At 40.1% G+C, this 26,844-nt stretch overlaps 1 protein-coding gene across 2 annotated transcripts in view; it reads left to right on the top strand.

Annotated features, from left to right (window-relative positions):
* Nucleotides 1–6,132, top strand: part of tmem168a (transmembrane protein 168a) — a 12,426-nt gene extending 6,294 nt beyond the window's left edge. For both annotated transcript variants that reach the window (XM_080886245.1, XM_080886246.1), the window contains exons 5-6: nucleotides 2,126–2,403; nucleotides 4,820–6,132. In XM_080886245.1, the coding sequence (XP_080742371.1) occupies nucleotides 2,126–2,403; nucleotides 4,820–5,370 (829 nt within the window). In that variant the 3' untranslated portion in view covers nucleotides 5,371–6,132. The remainder of the gene's footprint in view (nucleotides 1–2,125; nucleotides 2,404–4,819) is intronic.
* Nucleotides 6,133–26,844: the final 20,712 nt, after the last annotated feature.

Raw genomic sequence — 26,844 nt, 5'->3', positions numbered from 1 at the left:
GATCCATAGGGAGGACTTGGAGCATGATGAGAATGCAGCAGAGTATAATCGACTGTTTGATGGCTGCAGATCATGTTTTCACAATGACAAGATTCCCTCTGGGAGATTACCGAGATATGGGTGAAAAGCCGAGGCACACATGCAACAACAGCAATGGTGAAACAACAGGAAGATAAACAAAAGAGGAGGGGTGATGTTGTTAACTTTGATAGAAGGTGGTGGTTAAAAGGGAAAAAAATGGACAGAGATAGCAAAGAAAGGGGAGGGAGAGGTGAAGCTGTGAAAGGGCTACGGAGGAAAGGATTGGATTTTTTTTAAGGATGAAAGAGAGAGTGTCACAGGGGAAGATGTGGTTGGAATCTCAAACCACAGGCCCTTACTCTCCTGGGCGTCATGAGATCTAAAAAGATTAGATGGGTTTGGGGGAAATGATGAGCTCACAAAGTCATGCTCAGGTTGCATTTTCTGCATTTTCTGATCAGGTGTAGTGTGTTTTTATAGCTAGCCTCAATTGTTATCATCATTAAGGTAATTGTTCATCGAACTTCCTTTGAGGACAGGAGTACTGCCTCGCTGTCAACCAATAACATCCATTTATTTGTCTCATAGCTGTAAAAACAAAAGCATCACTCTTCAGGCGTTTATTCGATAAACTTCCCCTTGGCAGGTTAAAGGGGAAAGCGTGGGCACGCGGCATAATATGATGGCTGATGTATGCAGGTGTTTGCAAGAATGACTTATGACTTTTTGAATAACTTCGAGCCCGCAGACACTGTAGAAAGTTGTTTCATAGGTATATGGATTCTTTCTCTGTGTTTCACAGCTTACTTTCTGTAACCTGTATCCACTCTCACTTTTATAAAATTACCTCGTCCGTAGGTATACACATGGAATCCTCCAAAAAGACACAATGATTTTCCAAATAAATTTGTTATGAAAAAATTATTTTCTCCAATGGAAGTAAAAATAATGTATGTTGTACTGCATTTAACAGTGCTAGTAACAAAAGTAGTGCAATAAGCTGCCCACAATATTGATATACAATAGAGAGATCCTATGAAATTACACTGCAAGATATCCGTCTACCAGTATGGTATTCTGGTCCATCTATCCACCCATTTTCTGCCAATTATCTGGGGCAGAGACCCCACCTGCAGCCACATCCTATACGTCTTCTGAGACAACACAGACGTATTCCCAAGCAAGCCAAGAAATGATCCATGTATCCTGCTTCTTCCCTGTGGCCCCCTTGAGGTATGGAGGAAGCTCATTTCCACCTCTTACATCCACAATCTCTTTGTTTCACTACCCAGACCTTATGGTTGTAAGTGAGGGTAGGAAAGTAGATACTCCAGTAAATTGTTAGTTTCGCTCTCACTTCACAACAACAGAACGGCACTGCATCTGTGCCAATCTGCCCCTTCAATCTCCCCCTACGTGTGAACAAACTCCTTCATTTAGGGAAGCAACTTTGGTCACTTTATTTATAATTACTCTGGTAAGTCATATTCGTGGGGGAACCTGTTCAGAGCTCTTTCATGATTCAGTGAAAACATGCTTGGCAGGAGCGAATTAGTAATCACATGGCAGAGGGAGTGATATGACTTATTTGATATTGATTTAATCCCTAGTTAATAACGTGTTATGAAATTGTGTTTGGAAAATCGCCCTTAAGAGTAAGAATGGTGCTTTTATAAATTGAGTATGAGTATATATTTAACCTGTTTTTGTCATCCTACTCTGTTCTCCTTTGTACCATCTCATTTTTTGCTACTTTTTTATTTGCTTTCATTCTTTATTTCCTTCTCATCCTTGAGGCTAATGTCATTTCCTCCAGTAGCGATCCCTCGCTGGTACTTTTTGCATCTCCTATTCCCCCATCTCCTCTTATCCTCTCTTCTCTGTCTCCTCTCTCCCCAACAAGGGAGACAGCTACTCCACCCTGGTATGTCAATCTATCAACTTCTCACTCAGAAAGTAGATAAATAAATAAGTACACACCACCCCCCACCACCCTCCCCTTCTGCTGACAAGCCACCTAACTTGAGCCTCCCTCTGAGTAGACAAAAAAGATAAACATCAACAAGTCTTTTCTCACAGCCTTTCATCTTTCTCTTTCACCCAGCGCTGGTGGCCAGCCCACTCTCTTACCACCTGAGCAGGTGGAGCTATTGAATCTGCGCTCCACAGGCATGCTGAACAACATCCAGCGCCTCTTCTCCCACCACATGATTCAGACATTCGGCTGTGACTACTCTACTAGCAGTGTCACCCTGGAGGCTGTACTTACAAAGTTGCGCAACTTTCTGGAGCTTCGTACGGCAGACGGACCACGACATGACACCTATTTGATATTCTACAGTGGGCACACGCACAAAGGCTCCGGCTCCTGGGCTCTGTCAGGTGAAGGCCACAGATCCATGTTGTTATTGCTTTATTTTTCAATGTTTTTAAGTCTTGGAAAGTGGTCATACTTCATAGTCCATTCACATTCATTTAATTCCTAAATGTACTAGTGAGGCAAATAAAAAGAATGCATCCACGTAAGTATACAGCTTCAACTTCACCAGCTACAACTACAGATATTTCAGTATATAAATCCAGGGGATATTTAAACACCATTCAGCAAAGAGAATACATAATTAATAGAGCCTAACCAATATATCCAGAGTCCCAATGCATCGGAGCACTGATATATTTGGCTATTTTCAGATATATTGGTATCGGAATTCATAATTACTGATAAATGAACATTTAAAAACTGATAAAGAAACTGGAGAGAGTTAGGCAGCTTGATATCTATCAAAAGAACATGGAGTCTGCGTTTACCCCTAGGTTGCAAGCTTCTCTGAAGACATCTTTTTCTGATGTCTCAGACTAAATGAAAGTCCAATGGTGTTGCTAGTGCTAGGTGGGGGAGGTGGGGGAAGTTATAATTATTTCAGTTTTATAGTCATTCAGTAAATCATTTAGAAAGTTTTTGGACATCCAGTTCCTAGCTTCAGTCAGACAAGACCTCAAGTGGCAGGTAGCAGTGAAAACTAGCTCAGTGTTTTTCCTCAAGGACTACTGTGCTAATGATATATAAAGGGGACCCAAAACAGACCCCACAAGATATAGGAGCATGAGAAGATGAGCCTTTGGGAGTTGTTACAGAAGATTTACTGATTAGTTACCAAGCAAGCATGGCATAAGTGTGATCCAGAAGAGACTAATGTGAATTAAGAAAAACATTGGGATCCACCATGTTATATAGGAGAATTCCTAGGTCAACATTTCAAGAGAGAACGATCCTTTCTTTGTAGATATTCTGATTTATTATTAAACATTACATGTTCAGACTCTATTAATTCATTAAATTAGATGAGATCAAATGGTTTGTACATTAACTTGAAGCTTTTTGTAGAACAAAAGAATCGCTTGTTTTGGCCTTCTCAGACATCTCTGCTGCTTATTTCCTTTTTTGGAAACTGAAAGAAGATTAAACTTGACACATTCAGTCCTCACAAATCAAATTTTAGGTGCATCATAAGTTGCATATCAGCTTTCTCTCTTCAAAGCTGTCGGGCAGTTTTAACATCTAAGCACACATAATTGACGAAGATGTAAATCAGTTAAAATACAGGAAAAAAAATCAACACAGAAGTAGAAGTGACTACAGAGCTGTTGTTTCAGATAGCATTAGGTAGATATTGTATTCTGACTGCAGTCTCATTTGCATTACAGTCTAATTTCCATTCCTTTCATTTTCCCATTCTCTCAGTCAATCAGACTGATTTACAAGGAATCAGACAAGCAAGCGTAAAGAGTTGAAATTGCTATGAAGGACTCGGCACAGAAGTTTGGCTCCAGTAGAGACGATTCTGTGAAAGTTACAGAGAGTCTACTGTGACATGAGCGTTCCCTCAGCAGAAATGAGAATCACAGCAGGTCAACACAGTGTCAGCTCCAGCTCTTCAGAGATTACTTGACGTATTATCTCTGCGTGCTGCTGCAAATAGTAAAAAAAGAAAAAAAAATCCCCACCGAAAGCATAATCACTTCCCCTTAGTCACAATCCTGAAGGGTCGTTTTCAGTGGCATGCTCAGGGGATAACTGGAGACATGTTTGAAAAAGTGGGGTTGCTTCGACTGAAATTCAAATCAAATAAAGGATCCCTCTGGTTATTACGACCCACTGATGCAGTGTTGTCCACACTGGGATTCCTCAAAATAGTCTGGAAGTTCTCTGTTGATGACACTGGATGCATATATACAAATTTAGCTGTGCAGCAGATTCTCCAAATTGGCTCATGCTTGATGTTTTAGATATGTGAATAAAAGCCCATTTTCCCTTCTAAATATAAAGCAGTATGTGGCAAAGCTGCTTTGTATCCATAAATGGATTTCATTTTATTTTTCTCAGCCTCATTTATTTATTTATTTATTTACTTACCTAGCACTGATGTTAGGAATAACAGAAATAATTTGGCAACAGACCTTCAATGTTTGTTCTCTGCCAAAATATACTAAATATAAATATACAGTCTATTAAGGTTGTTTTTGTCGTTGTGTCTGTTGCCGGGATGACAGGGGATTTTAAAGACAGTCCCTTGAGTAATAGTTGACAGATTCGATCCCTGCCAAGCTGCCATGTCCATCTATGGCCATATGTCCCAATGAATTGTCCTTGAACATGGAACTAAGTGAATAGCAGCTCGCTGACCTTCACTGTTTCTCTCTCAGAGAGTTTGGTAAATCAAACTAGTCATAGGATAGATTCCCAGTACGCGCTGTTCTTTCTTTCTCCTTCTTACTATCTAATCTCCTGTAACTGTAGGAGGTGAGAGTTTCCATCTGGCCCAGTTGCTGGAGCTGTGGAAGGAGAAGAACGCCGGCCACTGTTCCCGTCTCATTGTGGTCCTGGACACCGAATACTCCCTCCCTTGGGTCAAGGAAGTGCGCAGGGTGGAGGGCATTTATGTAGCCGTGCAGGGGGCTGAGCTGTCAGCCACCATGGTGGACCCCGAGGCTGGAGATATCCCCTTGCTCGGGGAATTCACTTCTGAGTGGGTGGAGTTCAACTGCAACCCAGCCAGCGACACCCAGTGGTCTGAAAAAGGGCGGACCGTGAGAGCTGTCTACAGTGTGTCCAAACGCTGGAGCGACTACACACTCCATCTTCCCACTGGAAGTGATGTAGCCAAGCACTGGAAGACCCACTTTCCTAAGGCTACATACCCCATGGTGCACCTGTCCAACTGGTGCTGTGGCCTTCACCTGTTTTGGTTATGTAGCACATGTCTGCGCTGCTTCAGGAGGTGTAAACTAGCCTGGTTCCCACCAGCTGTTTTGGACACTGGGCAAGGCATTAAACTGGTGCACTCATAGATAAAAGGGGAAGTTGTCAGATAGCTGAATCAGTAAATTCATAAAGGGTCCAACTCCAAGAAACTTTTTTGTCTTGTTACAGGGGAGCATTTTTATTGTTTTTGCCAGTTCTTGCTTTACAAATCCCAAAGTATGATGCAAATTTAGTTTCTAGTTTTGGACTTGAAATTTGGAATTGTGGAGTTGGGCCTTTCATGAATTAACCAGTTCAATTTTGAATCAGGATGTAGCAGCTGGGTATAAGATGTTTGTATAAAATTAAAAAAAAACTTGTGCTGCATACCAGTTATAATATCTATACAATCATATTTTATTTTAGTCTAAAATACTATAAATGATATAAAGGTTGGCCTTCAGTCAGCACCAGATTCCTTACATTTATTTTTGAAAAATGTTTATTTGCAGTGATTCAAGATATTGTGCCAAGTACATCACAAAAAGTCAATATTGGATTTCTGAGCCCAAAAGAATATTAAACTTAACAATCCCAGTAAATTAAATTGAAATAAAGAGTACTGAGGTATGATTGTAGTTTAATTAATTAGGACGAGGTCTAAGAACAGAAAACTCTCATCTTACTTGGCACTTTTCTTACTTTATGCTTATTTTAATTGTTATCTTATTTTATTGTCTCTGTTATTAATTGCATACAAAAACTTTGAATATGGTTTCTGTATCTTTGGAAGGGTTTTCACATTTTTCTTTTGTTACGGTGGGCCATTTTATGTATGATAAAGTGCCTTAAAGATAAATTTCGAATCATTTATAATATTGAGTCTTATTTTTTTTATGTTATCTACACTAAATAGGCTGTAGACTGCTTATAAAAGATGGACATAAACACATAGTGGTTACTGACATCTGGATGTGAAGCCTACACTTCTGTTGAGTTTCTGGTGATTTAGACCAAGAAATGGGAGCTCAGCAAGAAAGTGTTTACTGAGGTCATGGAACAAGGAAGGGCTATTTTCTCATAGATTTTTATGAGATACCATTTAAAAAAAAAAACCAAAAACAGAAGAGTCATGATGTGCTCTTCCCTTTTGTCGTCACCATCTAGATAAAGAAGCAAAGTCCATCTTTTATATACAGGCTCTGATGTGGATCCTCGCCTTCCTTTTACATAAACTCTGTGAACTGATGGAGCTCTCTTTCTAAAGCCTTTTACTTGAACTTGGTGACACCGTTGGTTATAATGTAGAGAGGTCTAACCACGATGCCAAGCTGCCACTCCTGTTGTGGGATTCTTTCCTGATTATTATTGAAGTATTCAAATGTGCAGCTATCTCTGCACTGAACAAAGGAATATGCATTGGCTGTGAGACAGCATATTATCGCCACACAATGGCCCTGTCCTCATCCTGTTTGTTTACACAGATCAATGGAAATTGAAGAAGTCATTTGCGCTATACAAACCCATTCAAGTTTTCTAGCCATTTGTGTTAGCCATGCTGTGAAGCAGTGCTTCATAAGGCAATGCGCCAAAGCATGAAGAAACTGTCATTGCTATGCATTTCTGCACTGAACTCCAAAAGCCATTGTGACCATTCTTTACATGCTGATTTGTACCTTTCTGTCTCACACATTCCTGAAGTGCGTGGCATGCTGCCTGCCTTGTTTCTGATGAGGTTGAGTTGCATTATTGTGCCTCTCATTAGGGCTGGGCCATATTATACCGTTCACGGTAATACGGTATAATGTTAGGCAATGATAGGAAAATGAAATATCGCGATAGAATAGGAGTAAAACGCGCATGCGCAGTGCCTTTGTTTTCATACGCACATGGCCGATTGTTGAGTGAAACAGATGAACCAGAATTGGTTTGTAAAAATGGTGCAACTTCAGTGATGTGGAACTGGATTGGTGTTTGTCCGTCAGATACACAACAAAGCACATTTTTTTGCAGAACATGCAAGCGGCCGTTGTTATTGTCGTATTTGTCGGACTAAGATGCTCTTAAATCTGGGAGTAATCTGGGTCCTAAACTCTGTATTCTTCAGGTCAAACAACACTGCAGCATCACTGAGAGTTAAAAACTGTCTAAATTCTTTCATCTTTAATAAAACGATCAGCATTGCTGCTTTACCAGGTGTAACTATAAAGTTTAACTTCCAGGCATCCATGAAAACAAAAGTTATTACATTTAACGGAGTTAGAAGTTAGCAGGAAGCTAGCGGAAGTTAGCTCGCTAGTCTCGCTAGTTACCTAAGCATGATATTGCATGTTCTGACTGAGAGATTTCTGAAAAAAAAATCAAACGTACAGCTCTGCTATCACTTCCAACATAAATGAAGACAGGAAACTAAACAGCAGTGACGTTTGTAGGGTTACTGAAGTTGGGCTAGCTGGTATATAATGATGTGCTAGGTGATCGCTAGCGACACAGCTATGTTAGCATAACATAAACAGTGAAGCTGGAGGATGAACGCTAACTTTTTTCCCACTTATAAAAGTTAAGGGGAAGGTTCCTCATGGTTAGAGACAAATGCAATCGCATGGCAGGATGCTGTAAACGGACCAAACTTCAGTCAGGAGAACAACTGAGATAATCCATCCACAATACCAGGTTAGTCATTAATATACTGCAACAACATGGGAATAGAGCAGCTGCCAGAGAATTCAACATTAATGAATCAATGGTACAGGAGTGGAGGAAGCAAGAAGAATGAGTTTAATAAAGTTTGATTTATCTGACTGCTTTGTTTCGCTTAATGTGCCTTATAATCCCGTGCACCTTATGGTCCGAAACATACGTACTGCACACTGCAGTTTAATGTTGCAAAGCACCTCTTTTTAACTTCAGTGGATATTATACATGGTTATGCTCAGGATATGTCAGCCCATTTGTACTGGAAATGCCTTTTGGTTAAACTTTCAGCAAGGAATTTGCATTTGCACTGTTGCATTTTTATAAAGCTTTAATGTACATAAAAACCAGCTTCTTGTTTAAGTGAAAATAAATGGAAGGTTGTCTTTTTGCGCTAGTAATGTTGTGGAGTTGTATTTTGTCTCGCATCCATTATATCGTCAGTTATATCGTTATCGCAAATTTTCAAATATATATCGTGATAAATATTTTTGGCCATATCGCCCTGCTCTACCTCTCATGTCAGATAATGTCGGAGTTGCAGTAAACTTGAATAATAAACTGATAAAAGAATGCTGTCTGATGATGTTGAGGAGTTTGAAAGGGCTGAGAAGTATAGAGAGAGGATCAGTTTGATGAAATTCAAACAGAAGGGGGGAAAATAATAGATGAGAAGAGGAAGGTGAGAGTTAGACATGCTGATATCAGACAGTTTTATTTAACGTAGCTGGCTTAACAGACAGAGTAAATAGAGACCCTGCACTCTGGAAATTCTAGTATTGCCTGGCAAATATTAACATTATTAGCTGGAGAGAAATGAAACAATCCATGACATACTATCTCTGAGGGATTTTCTCTGAGCTTTCACCTCAGTTAGTCCCAGTGCCCAGCTGAACGTGTTCAAGGCGCTGCTGGGTATTTTGGTGGTCCCAGAGATCAGGGCTGTGGCCTGACTCATGGCTGAAGGGTGGTATTAGGCACAGAGGAAGGTTGGGGAAGATCTTGAAAAGATGAAAGGTGACATTAAAAGCAATGTCTCATATCAGCATTCATTTATAACTTTTTTTTTTCTTCTGACGTCCCCCTGAAGAACTGTCACATGGACTCAAGAACCTCTTCATCAACACCAGCTCTCATGTTCCAGCGTGGTTATCTGAACTCCAAGTAATTTGGATCTTGACTACTTTCAGCTTATGACTGACTCAATTAGTGATTATGTTGAACTTAACATTAATTGCTTATGGTTCGCAAGCTGTTCTGACAACCCTTCTTCTTATAAACAGCCTATTTGTTTATCAGTCATTTGCTTCTTTAGTTAGCATTTTCAGCTGTTTATCCAATATTTTAAGTGCACAGTTTACATTTTTTACCCTTATTTTTTTTTTATCCAGACATTGAAACTGTTAACCCTTCTAGCCCACTATTTCAACTTCTAATTATATTTATCAGTTCAGGTTTATTAACTTTTTATCCAGTTTTAGCCAGCTACTATTATCGATTGTGTTTAGCTATTTATATATTTAATTTAAGTGCTGGCTTACAATTTTAAATCCTTAGGTATATTATATATGTTCTGTCCCAAGTAAAAGATTTTTTTAAAAATGGTTCATAATAATTTAGTGATAAAATGTCATATTTCCTCTGTGGTAATCTATGTTAAAAAAGAGAGTCATTTAGTTAAAAATATGTTCTATACAGTCAGCATTAGTTTTTCTTTATCTTATTTTGAAGGAGTAATCTGTGTTCGCAATGCATTGTGGGAAGCAGACGCTGCAGTCAGTCGGGAAAAGCATTGTACAGAAAACCTGCCTATCTGTGTTTAAACTTCATCTCCTGTGGCCTGAATCTTTATATACACCATCGAAAGCAATGGCTTTTCACTCAGCACTTTCATCGAGCTATTCAAGCCACAGTTGTAAAAGATTGTAAGCCATCGAGAAGACTGTAATAAAGGAGCAAGACGCTCAGTTTCCTGGCTCATGAAAATTGAGTTTGGCTTGCTGTTGACCTGCGTTAACATACACAGTGTATCCAACACGTAGCGATAACAGTACAGTGAAAAGCCAGGTCAGCAGTTGGTGGAAGATAAAGTTTATGCCACAGCGATGGATGCCCACGGGGAGAAGGCAGAAGAAATGGCTAACTCAGGAGACAAAGCACCATCAGAGGCTAGCTCCCGATCCAAACACTCTGGCTCCAAGCGCTCATCTTCCAAGTTGTCCTCAAGGTCCAGTGTATTGGAAGCAGCCATCTTTGCAAGAGCTTCTGCTGAAGCTACAAACGCCAAAGCCTTGTACAGTAAGAGACAATTGGAAATTAAAAAGCAGCAAGCAAATCTGGAAATGGATTTACAGATGTTAGAGATAGAGAAAAAAGCTGCAGCTGCTACGGCAAAAGCAGAGGTTCTAGTAGCTGCCGCAGCTGTTGAACAAGAAAAAGGAGAAAGTTTAAAAAGTTCAGTCCCACCACAAGTTATCAGACAGAGAACTATGGAGTACGTGCAACATCAAACCCAGCTAAAGTCACATCCGGCTGAAGAAGGAACACCTCAAGTCAAACTGACAGCAAAGGCGCCATCATTCACTCCAAGGAAACCTACCTCCTCTTCACCTGTACTCTCAAAAATGTACGCAGAGGAGGAAACTTTTGACCCACCAAGAGAGTATGTCGAGCCGAACAGTCACCATGCTCCTCACAATAGTGATGCACCTATGGCTGACTTTGCTAGGTTCCTTGCACGCAGAGAGTTAATCACAACAGGGCTCTTTAAGTTTGATGACACCCCTGAAAATTTTAGAGCATGGCAGTCTTCATTCTTAAATGCAACTGGAGGCATTGATCTTACATACAGCCAGCAGTTAGATCTCCTAGTCAAGTGGCTCGGTAAAGAGTCCTCAGAGCATGTTAAAAGAATTAGGGCTGTTTATACCACTAACCCCAAAGCTGCCTTCCAGTTGTCATGGGATAGGCTGGAGGAGTGTTATGCTACACCCGAAGTAGTAGAGAATGCCCTGTTTAAAAAACTGGACAGTTTTCCTCGCCTTACAAACAGAGACAATGTTAAACTTAGGGAACTAGGAGATTTGCTCCTAGAGCTGCAGGTTGCTAAAGACGAAGCCTACCTCCCAGGCCTCGCTTACCTTGACACACCACGTGGGGTTAAGCCCATAGTGGAAAAGCTGCCTCCAGGCTTACAAGATAAATGGCTCCACACTGGTTCAAAATACAAACAAAAATATAATGTGACGTTCCCTCCATTCTCATACTCTGTAAAGTTTGTCCAAGAGGAGGCAAAAGCGAGAAACGATCCAAGTTTTGTGTCATGCAGCAGTCAACCCCTCAACAAAGGTGAGAGACCACCATTCAAACAAATTAGCTACAAATCACCTCTAACTGTAAACAGAACAGAGGTTGATACAAGTGCTTCTGCTAGTATCAGAGAGGATGATCTAACACGTTATTGTCCAGTCCACAAGAAAACGCATCCTCTAGCCAAATGTAGAGCTTTCCGGATCAAACCACTACAAGAAAGACGAAACGTACTCAAAGAACACAAACGATGTTTTCGCTGTTGTTCTCCCATGCACACAATAAAGGACTGCGACCTGAAGGTCAAGTGTGAGGAGTGCCAAAGTGAAAGACATTGCTCTGCCATGCACCCTGACACGGGTCAAAAACCCCAGCCGGAAAATGCGCCTGAACCAGAGCCTCAGCCTCAAGACAACACTCTACCCAAGGTAACGTCACGATGCACTGAGATCTGCGGTGAAGGCTGTCCTCCGCGTTCCTGCTCCAAGGTATGTCTAGTTCAAATTTTCCCTAAAGGTCAACCAGAACGGTCTGTTAAGATGTACGCCATTCTTGATGATCAGAGCAATTGCTCGCTGGCGCGTCCTGAATTCTTCGAGCTATTTGGAATCAAGGATAGCCCTCTGACATACCATATGAGAACGTGTGCTGGTCTAACTCAAATGCTCGGCAGGAAAGCAGTGGGGTTCCAAATTGAGCCTGTAGGTGAAGGCCCACGTCTAGACCTTCCTCCTCTCATTGAATGTGATGAGATAGTATTTAATAGAGATGAAATACCTACACCTGAAGTCGCTCTTGCCCATGCCCACTTGAAACATCTGGCTCCTCTGATACCTAAGCACGACCCAGCTGCCCAGATTGCAGTTCTACTGGGCAGAGACATCATACAAGTCCACAAGGCACGACAACAAGTCAACGGACCCCACAATGCTCCCTTTGCTCAGCGCCTAGACCTAGGCTGGGTAATCGTGGGGGAAGTATGCCTCAATGCTCACAGGCCTACGGTCAATGCCTATAAAACCCACGTGCTCTCCAACGGACGTCCATCTCTCCTCACTCCTTGTCCTAACAGCATGAAGATCAAAGAAAAACCATGCTATGGCGGGGAGCACAAGAGTAGCTTCTTAAAACGCAGTTCGAAACCCAATGCAGCAGAAGAAAAGCTTGGAGAGAAAGTTTTTGAGCGCACAGAGTATGACAACCAGCATGCCCTGTCCTTTGAGGACGAGACCTTCCTTAAGATAATGGAAAAGGAAGTCCACCAAGATGGAAACAATAACTGGATTGCTCCTTTACCATTCAAGTCCCCTCGCTTGCCACTTCCAAATAACAGAGACCAAGCGCTGTCTAGACTCAACTCACTGAGACGCAACTTAACCAAAAACCCTCAAATGAAAGAGCAGTTCTCAGAATTTATGGACAAGCTGTTTAAAAACAACCATGCAGAGATTGCTCCACCCATTGATGATAACACTGAGTGCTGGTACCTGCCTATTTTCGGCGTATATCACCCCCAGAAGCCCGGTCAGATACGGGTGGTCTTTGACTCTAGTGCCGAGCAGTCTGGTGTGTCACTCAATTCAGTGTTATTAACGGGCCCTGATCTCAATAACACCCTCCTTGGTGTCCTGATTCGGTTTAGGAGAGAGCTCATTGCAACCACTGCTGACATTCAGCAGATGTTTTACGGGTTCCTGGTTAGACCAGACCACAGAGATTATTTGAGGTTCCTGTGGCACAAGGACAATGACTTGTCAAAAGAGGTGCAGGAGTACCGCATGCGGGTACATGTTTTTGGTAATAGTCCGTCACCAGCAGTAGCCATCTATTGCCTTCGAAGAGCCATCCAGGAAGGTGAGGCAAAGTTTGGAGCAGACACAAGACACTTCGTCGAGAGACACTTCTACGTCGATGACGGGCTGATTTCGGTTCCCACAGAGTCTGCAGCCATCGATCTGCTCAGGCGCACATGTGCATCCTTAGCTGAGTCTAACCTCAAGCTCCACAAAATCGCCTCGAATAGTGTCTCAGTCATGCAAGCATTCAAGCCAGAGGATTTGGCCTCCGGTATTAAAGACTTGAGTCTCGGCGACGATGCTTTACCGGCCCAGAGAAGTCTAGGAATGTGCTGGGACATTAACACTGATTCATTTACCTTCAAGGTAGCCGTCAATGACAAACCCTATACCCGCCGTGGGGTTCTCTCAGTGATTAATAGCATCTTCGACCCCTTGGGACTAGCATCGCCAGTGACAATCAAAGGCAGACTCTTGTTACGCAAAATGTCAAATGGAGTCCAAGATTGGGATGCTTCTCTCCCCCAAGAGGAGATGGACGCATGGGAAACGTGGAAAATGTCCCTCCAAGATTTGAGCCGCCTAAGAGTGCCGCGCTGCTATGTACCAGCCTCCCTTTCCATGTCCACTTACACTGAACTGTGTGTCTTCAGTGATGCCTCAAGCTGGGCTATTGCAGCAGTAGCATATTTGAAAACAGTCAATGCAGAGGGACAATGTGAAGTCGGATTTGTGCTTGGCAAAGCAAAACTTTCACCCCAACCAGAACCGACAATACCTCGTCTTGAGCTTTGTGGAGCAGTTCTAGCGGTGGAGATGGCGGAGCTCATTCTGGATGAACTTGATCATAAACCAAACACTGTCAAATTCTACTGTGACAGCAGGGTGGTTCTTGGGTACATTTGCAACGATTCAAAGTGCTTTTATGTCTACGTACATAATCGAGTTCATCGTATATGCCAGTCCACATCCCCTGAACAGTGGCATTATGTTACATCAGAGCAAAACCCAGCCGATCTAGCAACCAGGTCAGTACCTGCATCGCAGCTCATGGACACTATGTGGTTTAAGGGACCAGACTTCCTTTACAAACTACATGAACCAGAGACGAATGAATCGTTTGAGCTGATTGAACCTGAAGTGGATGCTGAAATCCGACAAGTTAGTACCTTTGTTACTCAGATTCAGAAGAGCGGATTCACACCAGAACGCTTCCAACGCTTTTCAAGCTGGACCTCACTGGTACGTGCCATTGCTTTCTTAATTCACCAAGCTCGTTCTCACTCATCAAGCAACTCGTCAAATCATTCATGCAGGGGCTGGCATAAATGCAGAGAACCACGCACTCCAGAGGAGATGGATGCGGCCAGTAACCTCATTCTCCAGTCTGTTCAAAGGGACGCTTTTCCTGATGAGTACGCTGCTCTACAAGCCAATCAAACCATCCACGCCTCTAGCCCCATTGTAGCCCTCGACCCATTCATGGGTGAAGACCTCATCAAAGTTGGAGGTCGCCTCAAACATGCTTCATTGGACCCATCGTTAAAGAATCCAAAAATTCTGCCAAGCAAGCATCATGTGTCAAAGTTGCTTGTCCTGCACTATCATGCTAAGGTTGTGCATCAAGGAAGGCAGTTCACAGAGAGTGCAGTTAGGCAAGCTGGACTGTGGATTGTAGGCTGCAAAAGACTGGTCTCATCCATTATCCACCGTTGCGTAACATGCAAGAAACTCAGGGGGAAACTAGAGACTCAAAAAATGGCAGATCTCCCGCCTGAAAGACTTGAAACATGCCCTCCATTTTCGTATGTTGGGTTGGACGTGTTTGGCCCATGGTCAGTGGTTACTCGACGCACACGAGGTGGCGCAGCACAAAGTAAGAGGTGGGCGATACTTTTTACGTGTATGACTACAAGAGGTGTACACATCAAAGTCATTGAATCTATGGACACTTGCAGCTGCATAAATGCAATACGCAGATTCTTTGCAATAAGAGGCCCAGCCAAACAAATACGGTCAGACAGGGGCACCAACTTCATCGCAGCAAGCGTGGAGCTTGGCATGGCACAACCAAACAAGAACCCTCCCGACATTGTCAACCATCTTCATGCCAACGGTTGCACATGGGAGTTCAACCTCCCACATGCTTCTCACATGGGGGGCGTCTGGGAAAGGATGATTGGGGTAACTCGCCGAATATTGGATTCTATGCTCTTGCAGAACAAACACACCCGTCTCACACATGAGGTGCTTTGTACCCTAATGGCTGAGGTATCGTCTATAATCAATGCAAGGCCCTTGGTCCCTATTTCGACTGACCCTTCCTCACCATTCATACTCTGTCCTGCAATGATACTGACCCAAAAGCAGGGCGTTCCTTCTCCACCAGGAGACTTTTGTGGAAAAGACTTGCTCAAGAACCAATGGAAACAAGTGCAAGCACTCGCCAATGGTTTCTGGAGTCGCTGGAGAAACGAATATCTCAACACCCTCCAATCAAGGCACAAGTGGCATGGAACACACCGCAATCTTCAGTCAGGCGACATTGTGTTGTTGAAACAAAATCAAGCACCCAGAAACGAATGGACAATGGCTATCATCACAGCCACCTTTCCAAGCAGTGATGGGAAGGTCAGAAAGGTCGAAGTGAGGACATCTTCCCAGGGAGTCTCAAAGACTTACCTGCGTCCCATTTCGGATGTTGTTGTGCTCTTAGAAAAGGAAGTGACTGATAAAAAGTAGTAGTGGCATCAGTAATGCCAGGCGGGGAGTGTTCTGTCCCAAGTAAAAGATTTTTTAAAAAATGGTTCATAATAATTTAGTGATAAAATGTCATATTTCATCTGTGGTAATTTATGTTAAAAAAGAGAGTCATTTAGTTAAAAATATGTTCTATACAGTCAGCATTAGTTTTTCTTTATCTTATTTTGAAGGAGTAATCTGTGTTCGCAATGCATTGTGGGAAGCAGACGCTGCAGTCAGTCGGGAAAAGCATTGTACAGAAAACCTGCCTATCTGTGTTTAAACTTCATCTCCTGTGGCCTGAATCTTTATATACACCATCGAAAGCAATGGCTTTTCACTCAGCACTTTCATCGAGCTATTCAAGCCACAGTTGTAAAAGATTGTAAGCCGTCGAGAAGACTGTAATAAAGGAGCAAGACGCTCAGTTTCCTGGCTCATGAAAATTGAGTTTGGCTTGCTGTTGACCTGCGTTAACATACACAGTGTATCCAACACGTAGCGATAACAGTACAATATATATTATATAGTTTCTGTTATACAATACTGTGCAAAAGCCTTGAGTCAACACTCATTTCTTTATATTTAGTTCAAAGGAGCCAGACGTTATTCTATTTTTTTTTTTTTTAATTGATTTTGACAAATAGTTCTCCAGGCTTTCTGAAAATCTTTCATAAAGGAATCTAAAAGGCCTTTTTTCAGATGAATAGTTATGTGGGGTTTTTTTATTACTAAGCCACTTAAAACTGATCTATGACTCATTCAAGGATAAAAAGAGGCAGCTAACTCAAACGTAGCTAGTAAACTATTTTAAATGGCATGTTTAGGCACCAACAGCTTTATACAAAATCTATTTGTTCCCATTTCTTTAGTTGAGTAAATAATTTTGCATCAACAAGGTGATTCTCAAAGACCTCTTAGTCCAAAAGCAAAAAATGGGAATATCCCAACATGATGTGCAATGTGTCCTTAAAAAATTGAGGAAACTGGACAAGTGGAAGTCAAAAGAAGAAGTACCTCATCAGAAATGGTCTCAGTGGATGGTTGGCTGTCAAGAACCCAATGTTAAGAAAACAAAACAAGGAGAAAAAGTTACGATATGCCAAATAACTTTAGAATTATACTGAAAATCAGCGGCAAAAGATTTTATGGAGTAAAGACTACAGAGGTAGTCAGGAGAGAGGTACACTAGCATCTACATCTTTAAAACATGGTGGAGGCTCTGTCACGGTTTGGTGCTGCATATCAGCCATGCAATGCCATCTGGAAAGCATCCGATTGCCAACAGTTTTCTTTTGCAGGATCCCAAACACACTGCCAATGCATACCCGGATAGACAAAAAAAAAACACAGACGCACAGTGGAACACTATTAGTTATGGACTCTCCTCCCTACAGCCTAAACCTTGCGAGTATTGAAACAGTTTGGGATCATATTGACAGAGGCACAAACCAGCCACCTTGCACCACCCTTAAATTGTTGCTCTTAAGTAATATAAATACCAAGCCATTTTAAGGATACAGTAGAATGTGAGCAATAAGTTGATTAAGCACTGTGGCAATTATTAAACAAGAGGCATATATCTATGTATGTTCCCTGGTGTGACTGCTCTTTTCATTGCTGTAGCCTGCAAGCTACGGTTATAGTTAAGGTCAGAGATTCATGTATAAGGAGGGAATCGTTTATGAGAATATTAGATTATGGGCCAGATTCATCTCCTAAACTGGATTAGGTAATAAAACAGTCAGCTGCCTCTGAGACCCATGTGGATTTGCTGAGTCAGAGCCCAGCATGCACACATACACACTTAAGCACACACATCGGCACAGATACGTGTGTACACAACAGTCCTTTACTTCCTTTCTCTGTTCCTGTTTCTCTGCAGCTGAGTCACCCGTCTGTGGGTAATTACTGCCTGTCATTAGTGGTTACCTTTGAATGCAGGCAAAGCAATATGCAAGATGATTTCCCGCAATTTTGAGGGGGGGAAAAATGTGCTTTTATAGCCCAAGTTGAATCTTAGCAGAGGAACTGGGCAAATACAACAGCTGTTCCTTAGTTATTGTTAATTCAGAATGTTCTGAATGGGGGGCAATGTTATGTATTTTTTTCTTCATTATAGTTTTATTCTCCTTAATTCCTGTTTTATAACTGATCATTATAGTGCTTAACTTCATATATTCACAGATTTGGTTTGACAGGTAAAAACAAAATGATTGTAATGATTTTTAAGCTTAAATGAGCTGAACTAAGGTTCTTTTATCACTTCTACGGCTCATCCAGCAGGCTGTAGGCCTACTAGAATAATATATGTGCATAAATACTGAATATCTTATTTTTTCTTCCTTTTTTGCGGGCACAGAGAGTAAAGGGGAGGTTGAGCTGCCTCACTGTTCCAACATTTTTGCCTTGTTTTCAAGGGACCTGCTTGCTGTGACTGGTGGTGCATTGAAATGTCAAATCTATTATCTCAAATCACAAAGGCGTTTAGTGGCCTTTTAAGCTTATGACACTCCCCACTATGCGCATTTGGAAGAAGCTGTCTGAATATCCGCTCTTGGGTATTATTCTACTTATAAACAATACACGGATTCTGACATCATAATTTTTAAAGTACACATTCTTCAATGTGCTCGACTTGCAACCCAGTTTCTAAAAAGTTATGATGCTCTGCCAAAAGGAGAACGTAGTGAATTCAAAAGTCAGCATATGAAACGAGGAAACTGAAACGCGTCCTTATTTTCGAATGTTAAAAAGGCTAAATTGCTCTTACTGAGGGAAAAAAAGTTTGGACCCCCTTGCATTCACTGTAAAGATAAGAATGTCAGCTAAAATGTACAGACTTTCAAATTCAAGGCAGATGTGTGAAGAAATTATTCATGGTACACGGATTTGAGTTACTCTGGGCAAGGATTTAGGAGCTGATGCAGAAGGGAGGTGGTGTGAAGCAGACCTTGTAGCTTCAGTTATTACACATATGCCTTTTTGGAAAGTGAAGGTCAAGATTATGGGAGGATAAGGGAATTAAGTGTATTTTGCGTGGGCAGGCATCTGGGACACCTTGTACCATTGTTATCTTGGCCCCATTTTTACGTAACCCCCCCACACTGCGTAACTGGGATAAGAAAAAAAAGAGAAACAGCTACTCAGGTTAATGCTGGCTCTAAATGCATGACACATACTGGAATCAGTAAGTGATCCTAATCCCTGATGCAGAAGAAATTGAACATCAGTTAGCTCTGGTTGTATCATGTGAGATATAAAAAGAGCTTTTTCCATGTGTGCCTTTATGGATTGAAATTAGCAGTTCACTGAATATTGGCTCTTGTAACCAGCCAGATATACTTAGTATGAGCCAGATGATGCCTATACGCTTGAGTCAAGTAAAAGTGTATATCGGAGGCTAACAAGAATGTCAGCACTATGTCTGGTACCGGAGGTTTGGTAATTAGCTTTGTTGTTACAGTTGGGTTGAGATGGGACAGGATGAGGCTGAGCTAGGCTAGCGAAACCAAGATGTCCTCTAAACTCAGCAGGAGCTGACATCGGGAGAGACAAATTTGAACCCTGGAGGAATGTTTCAGTGAAAAAGTAAACAAACAAACAGTGACCCTGTGAGCTTCACTCACCAACCCCTACATGCAATAGTCCTGTGAAATATTCAGTACAATGTTCACACAATGCTGCCAAGTGTAATATTACATCATAGTACAAAACACTGGCATAACATGGTACAATATTCAATATTGCTCACACTCTATGACTGCTGCTACTTACCAACATTTTCCCCTTTTGACAAGTGCAATTCAGTAGAATTTAAATTAAAAGTATAATATTTTCCCCATAAACATCTGAAGTTAAGCACTACTTACACTTTAATTAGTTCTTTTATCTTGTAAAATACCTGAACTTACACACTATTTAGAATTACTTAGTGTAATTTTTGTGTTTCTTTTGTTCAAAGGTACATCTTTACATGACTTACATCACAATTATTTTATTTATTTTGATATGTAGAAGTATTTTATAACTGTTATTAGGTAAATGAAATTTCAGATGAAATTCACAAATTCCATTTAATTCTAGAGGAATTACAAAGTACAAAGTTTTTCAGTATTCTTCAGTATTCTTTGTGGGTATTAACTTTTTGTGTTTCAACATGACATTTTATTGGGCTACTAATTGGTTTATCCTTTGAGCTGTATGAAAAATATGCAAATACATTTAAAAAGCCAGCAGCTGGTTAATTTACTTTTCTGTACATAAACAGTGTAATACTGCAAATTGATTAAAAAATTTAGACATACTACGCTGCCAAATTTCAATGGTGCTGGCTGTGAGTAATGTATACATCTATTAATTAAAAAAAGACTCCTTTTATTTTTCTCCCCACTGTCGCCCAGTGCTTGCTTGGCGGATTGTTGTAGGGTCTTTATTTTAAAGTGCCTTGTAATGTTTTCTCACACACAGGAAAATTAATTTAAATAATCATCAAAATACTCAAGGTAAGAAAAAAGCTGTGGAATAGATTTAAATCTACAAGTACGAACATGTAAGTTATGGTCAGTATGTTATTGATTCTGGTATTTAGATTACCCAGGAAAGGTGAACATACTACAAATACATACATTTTACAGTACATGTAGTATAAAACTGAAAATAACATTGCACCCATACAGTATGTTCTTGGATAGCATCCATGTATTTTGTAGATGGGTAGATTCCGGTAGACTTAAGTGAACAAGACTTCTGTGAAATGTTTGACTGTTTTAATGAAATCCATTATTGAGCCAGGCAGAATTAATGCTAGCCCAGCTTCCCCTACTCTCTATAGACTCCCACCCTGCATTGAAATAGTCTCTCCAGCTAATGCAGTGCTGATGCATGACTCACCTAAGCCTGCTCCTCGGATCTTCACTCTGTCTGACTGCCAATAAATGGGGTATGGAGCCACACACTTGGGGTCTCTTTTCAACCATGACATAACAACGCACTAAGGCACTGACTGGAGACGTGCCTGTTTACTGCCTGTAACAAGTAGTCAGCTGGCTTTACGTGTGGCTCAGGCATTAAGAAAGGATGTGCTGAAGGGGGTTTAAGGGACGGCAGCTTCGCAAGATGATGGATTTACAAATGCTCCTTTGCTTTCCTGCATGTTTATTGTGGGTTGCTCCAGAGTACGTGTGTGTGTATGTGTGCAGCTTTTTGCAAAGCCACTATATATCCATTCAGCATAAGACACATTCAGAATTTATACCATGACCTTTCCAAAGAGGCAAAGAAATTCCAAATGGAGATTTAAGTACAACTTCTGCTTGGAATAATAAGGGAATCCTTTTGTGATAAGAGCCAAAGCCAAATCAGAAGCAAAGTTATGCACAGTTTTGGCAAAAGTATTGTTGCTGTGCATACACTTGTCCCTGACCTGCTGGTCTTGCAGCTTTTGTGTGCATGTGCATGTGCTTGTGTGTGTGTGTGTACGTGTGCGCAAGGACGTGCACATGTTTTTTCACTCCTTCTGTGTGTCTGTGTGTAATGTCAGCAGAACCCCGGGGAGTGTAGCAGGAGCTCGTTTGATTGCCGCCTCACAGCTGGCTCACGATGTTAGCCAGCCGGGCTCCAAGTGAGGAGAAAAGATACAGAAAGAGTGTGTGTGAGAGAGAGAGAGAAATGAGGCAAAAATGTAAGAAATAGGAAGGAACGGTGACCTGATAAACAGTGAGGACGACAGCATACACTGTCCAGGCGGAAGAAAGGGAGCAATGTGAGAAAATGAGAGAGAACAGCTTAAAAGAAGAAGGGCAATGTATGGAAGAAAGATAGATAGAAGGGAATGTAGGTGGGCAGGTGTGCCCATGGCAGTGTGTCAGAGTGAAGCAGTTGGGAAAGGGAAAGGTATACCTGACACTGGGTGATCACACTTTCATATTCTCCTTCAGGAAATTTCTGTTATACTTAACACATTTTTCTGCACATATATACAGTGCATATGCTGCAAAACACACACAAACTGATCAAACACACACAAACCCACACATGTGCAATAAGACTAAATGCAATACTCTTTTTTGACAAAGTTGTATTTTTACTCAGTTGTATATAGAATTTGTATTCTATTTTTATCCTATTTAATATTTTATTCTATTTTATTCTACTGTATATAGTATTTTATTTTATTCTATTCTATTCTGTACAGTTGTGTACAGTATATTATTCGTATTGTATTCTAATTTTTACTATATAACTTTTGCACTGTCCACTTTCTGCTGTGACAAAACAAATTTCCCAAGTGTGGGACTAATAAAGGTTATCTTGTCTTATCTTATCTTATAAATGCCTCACACAGACAATGCCTGGGTTTACTGTGCAATTTAAAGGCAAGCTGAAGCCCTTGCTTAGCCTCAGACTGTTTAGCAATTGGGCAACAGCATGGAAAAGCCTTATTGAGAGGCAGATGACTGCATGGCCACAGACAGAGGTAAAATCAGAGAAAGGGAAGGAGACAATGAGCATAGGTATTCAAAAAGGGAAATAAATTGCTGATGAGAATAAAATGGGTAAGGCCAAACAAGAAAAGAAAAATGGAGGCAGATCTTAAACTTGAAAGCCAGGTCAGAGCTGTTGTGAGATCTACCTTTTTTCATTTGAGGCAGTTAGCCTAAATAAAGCCCATCTTGTCAAAACAGCCTTTGGAGACAGTAATTCATGCCTTTGTTACATCTAGGCTGGATTATTGTAACACACTTTATTGCGGGGTTAGTGATGCATCCATTAGGCGTCTGCAAAATGCTGCAGCACGTCTTTTAACTGGAACAAAAAAGTCTGAGCACAATACCCCACAATATTTTAATGTCACTCAACTGGCTACCTGTACATTTTAGGATTGTTTTTAAAGTTCTTTTATTTGTTTTTAAATCTCTCAGTGGTCTATTATATGCAACCACACAAGCTGAATGAGGTGTGCTGTTGCCTGCTATTGTGTGTAGTGCAGGGAGAATTTAGACTCATCTGTTTTGGCTGCTTAAAACAAAAAGAAAATGAGGGTAAGAATGGAGGGTTTGAAAGGGGCGGAGTAGCAATAAAGGTGAAAAGTAGGGGGAGAGCAAAGAGAGTCCTTTATTAAAGAATGAAATAAGCTATTTCAAAAAGTAAGGCACAATTAAAATAAATTTTAAAAAAATTCAAATAAAGAGAGGCAACCTTCAGAGATGAAGCTGCCAAAAAGTGCAGCTGTTCAAATGGCCACTTGAGGCTGGCTTTAACAGTTAGCTAATCTCAATACACAGTCATGTTAATGTCCAACTTCAGAGCAGAAATAGAAATGTTTATTTGGTAGCTAATTGTTACCTTTACAACAGCCATTTTAAATTTATTCAGGTTTAAAGTATCCTTAATTGAGGCGTGGCTATAATGATAGGTGTGTGGCTATAGCTGGTAGCTGTAATAGTACTAACAGCCCATCCAAGAAGTCTGCCCTCCAGATTTGGTGACTAAAATTTGAATATTTTATTAGTCTATTACGCATTGTTTGACTGCTGCACAGTCTATGGATGTGCTGTACTATTCAAGCTAGCATTAGCTGATAACTTAGAGTCCCACTTCTCACCTAAATATGGTTACATTTGGGTTGAAAAAAAAGGGGACTTATGATAGCCATGATATTCAAATAACCTCATTGACCAAATATATAGGTGTTACTTTGACAACATTAAATTACATTGAACTGCTGTCTAATCTGCCAGTTAGATGACAGCAACCCAGTGAATTAAGACATGTAGAGACAACCTGCTCAAGTTCTTGCTCTGACACTGGGTTGGAGCATCAGAATGGGGAAAAAAGGTAATTTGAGTGGCTTTGCATTATTTTAGTGCCAGGTGTGCTTGTCTAAGTATTTCAGAAACTCCTGATCTGCTAGAATTTTCCCACATAACCATCTGTAGAATTTACAGAGAATGGTCCAACAAAGATGTGCAAGAAAGTCTTGTTGATCCCAGAGGTCAGAGAAGAATGGCCTGGCTGTTTTGGGCACCAATACCGAAAATTGGAAGAACAATACCTTGTCTGATTGCTGATGCAACATTATATTGTACCTGACCATATTCATCCCTTTATGACCATAATGTACTTATCTTCCAGTCGCTACAAATCTCAAAATCTCACCTCAAGCTGGTTTCTTAAACATGACAATGAGTTCACTATGCTTGAATGGCCTCCACAGTCATCCAATCTCAATCTAGCACCTTTGGGATGTGGGGGCACGGAAGATTCACATCATGGATGTGCAGCCGACACATGCACGAAGCTATTATGTCAGTATGGCCTATGAGCTCTCTGAGGAATCTTTCCATCACCTTGTTGAAGAATTAAGATCATTGTGAAGGCAAACTGGGGTCCAACCTGGTATTAGCAAGGGGTACCTAATAAAATGTGTAAATGTAATGTAATCTGTAATGTAACATTAAATCAATTTCTAAACCTATGTTCAGTTCAGTTCAGTTCAGTTCATTTTTATTTCAAACATTTCAAACATGTGCCTTCACAATCATTACAAAATATCATTCCATTATTTGTTTGAAAAGGAGTAGGCTGAAGTATTTACTTATTTGTCCCTACCCCCTCAAGTTTTACCTCTCATTCATTTAATTTTTTTTTGTCTTAAATTAAACAAACAACATATGAAACATATAAACATATGAAGTAAAACAAAACATAACATACATAAATCAAAAACAAGAAATTAGCAAGCCCCACCACAGTATAGTTTCTTTCATATGAAAAATACAGAATGTGTATATTTGCAGATACACAAGTTATGGAAAAACAACAAACCAAAACAAAACAAAAAAACAACCAAAAAAGAACCGCAACACCATTACCAGCAACATTACCGTCCTGGGTTAACCCCGTTTTCTTCATTCTTATACTTATTTAAAATTAGGTTTTTATATTTTACTTTAAACTGTTTTATGTTTTGACTGTCTTTTATTTCTTCTGTTAGACTGTTCCATAATTTAACTCCTGCAATTGAGATTGACATAGTTCTTAAAGTTGTTCTAGCACTTTGTATTTTTAAATTCCATTTCCCTCTTAAGTTATACCCACCTTCTCTTTCTATGAACAATTTACAGATTTCTTTGGGAAGCAATTTATTTCTGACTTTATACATTATTTGCGCTGTTTTAAGCTTCACCAAGTCTTGGAATTTAATAGCTTGCATTTTGACAAAGAGTGCATTTGTATGGTCCCTGTACCCTACATTATTTATTAATCTAATGGCCCTTTTCTGTATTATAGTTATTGTTTGTGTGTTACTTTTGTATGTGTTTCCCCAGACCTCTACACAGTAGCTCATATATGGCAGTAGTAAAGCACAGTATAAAATGTGCAGTGCTTTCTGATCCAACATATGCTTTGCTTTTCCCAGGACGGCAATGCCCCGTGCCAATTTCCCCCGAACATAAGTAATGTGTGGCTTCCAACAGAGCTTGTGGTCAATGATCACCCCAAGAAATTTTATTTCATTTACTCTTTCTAAATATACATTGTCAACACATATTTCTACTTCGATGTTTTTCTTTTGGTTTCCAAACAACATAAATTTGGTTTTATCGAGATTCAATGATAATTTATTTATATCAAACCACTTCTTTAATATCGTTAATTCCTGTGTGATCATTTCCAAAACCTGTGGCAATTCCCCACCTGCACACAGTATATTTGTGTCATCTGCAAATATTACAAACTTTAAAATCTCCGATACTCTGCAGATATCATTTAAGTACATAATAAACATTTTTGGACCCAGTACTGAACCTTGAGGTACTCCACAAGCTATATCCATCAAATTAGATTTATATTCATTTATTTGTACATATTGTTGCCTATTCCCTACATAGCTTTTTAACCATTCCAAAACCACTCCCCTAAACCTGTACTTTTCCAGTTTTTTTAATAGAATTTCATGATTAACAGTATCAAACGCCTTCTTTAGATCTAAGAAAACTCCGAGCGCATACCTCTTATTATCCATACATTCCGTTATCTTTTCCATTAAATCTATCAGTGCCAAAGCTGTTGATCTGTTGTTTCTGAACCCATACTGACTATCTGTCATTAATTCATATTTTTCCACAAAACTGTCAAATCTTTTTATGAAGAGTTTTTCCAGTATCTTAGAGAACTGGGAGAGTATTGACACTGGTCTATAGTTTGTAAAATTATGTCTTTCACCGGTTTTGTAAATGGGAATAACTTTAGCAACTTTCATTTTTTGTGGAAAAACTCCTTTTTGAAACGACAAGTTGAATATATATTTTAATGGTTTTACGATACCATCAATAACTGTCTTTACGGTTACCATATCAATATCATTCCAGTCTGTACTGGTTTTGTTCTTAAGTCCTCTAACCATGTCATAAATCTCTTTCTCTTCCACTGCTCTTAAAAACATTGAGCTACTATTCCTTTCAATATTTTCACCAGTGTCCCTTTCTATTCCATCAACCTTTATTTCTTCTGCCAGTTTTGGCCCTATGTTTACGAAGAATTCATTAAAGCCATTTACTATCTCCTCCATGTTATTAATACTTCTTGTCCCTTCTATAAAGTACCCAGGGTAATCATTATTCCTTGATTCATTTTTGATTATTTTGTTTAATACATTCCATATATGTCTTGTGTTATCTTTATTGTGTTCTAACCTTTTAATGTAATACTCTCTTTTACAGGATCTCATTATATTAGTTAATTTATTTTTGTAAGTTTTATACTTCATTTCAGTTTCTATTGTTCTCTTTTTTATGAATTCTCGATATAAGGTATTCTTTTTTTTGCTGGCATTTTGTAGTCCTTTTGTCATCCATGGTCTTCCTGCATAGTTGTGTTTCCTATTGATTTCAATTACTGGGCAGTTTTTATCAAGTAATGTGTTAAATGTTCTTAAAAATCCTTCGTAAGCTTTATTAACTTCTGTTTGTTCATATACAATATTCCAATCTTGCTTTAAAAGTTCGTTTCTAAGACAATTTAAGGTCTTCTCTG

The sequence above is a fragment of the Rhamphochromis sp. 'chilingali' genome (genome assembly GCF_963969265.1).
Source record: "Rhamphochromis sp. 'chilingali' genome assembly, chromosome: 7".
NCBI lineage: Eukaryota > Metazoa > Chordata > Actinopteri > Cichliformes > Cichlidae > Rhamphochromis > Rhamphochromis sp. 'chilingali'.
Note: the sequence above shows the minus strand (reverse complement) of the source record. Positions and strands in the feature narration are given on the sequence as shown.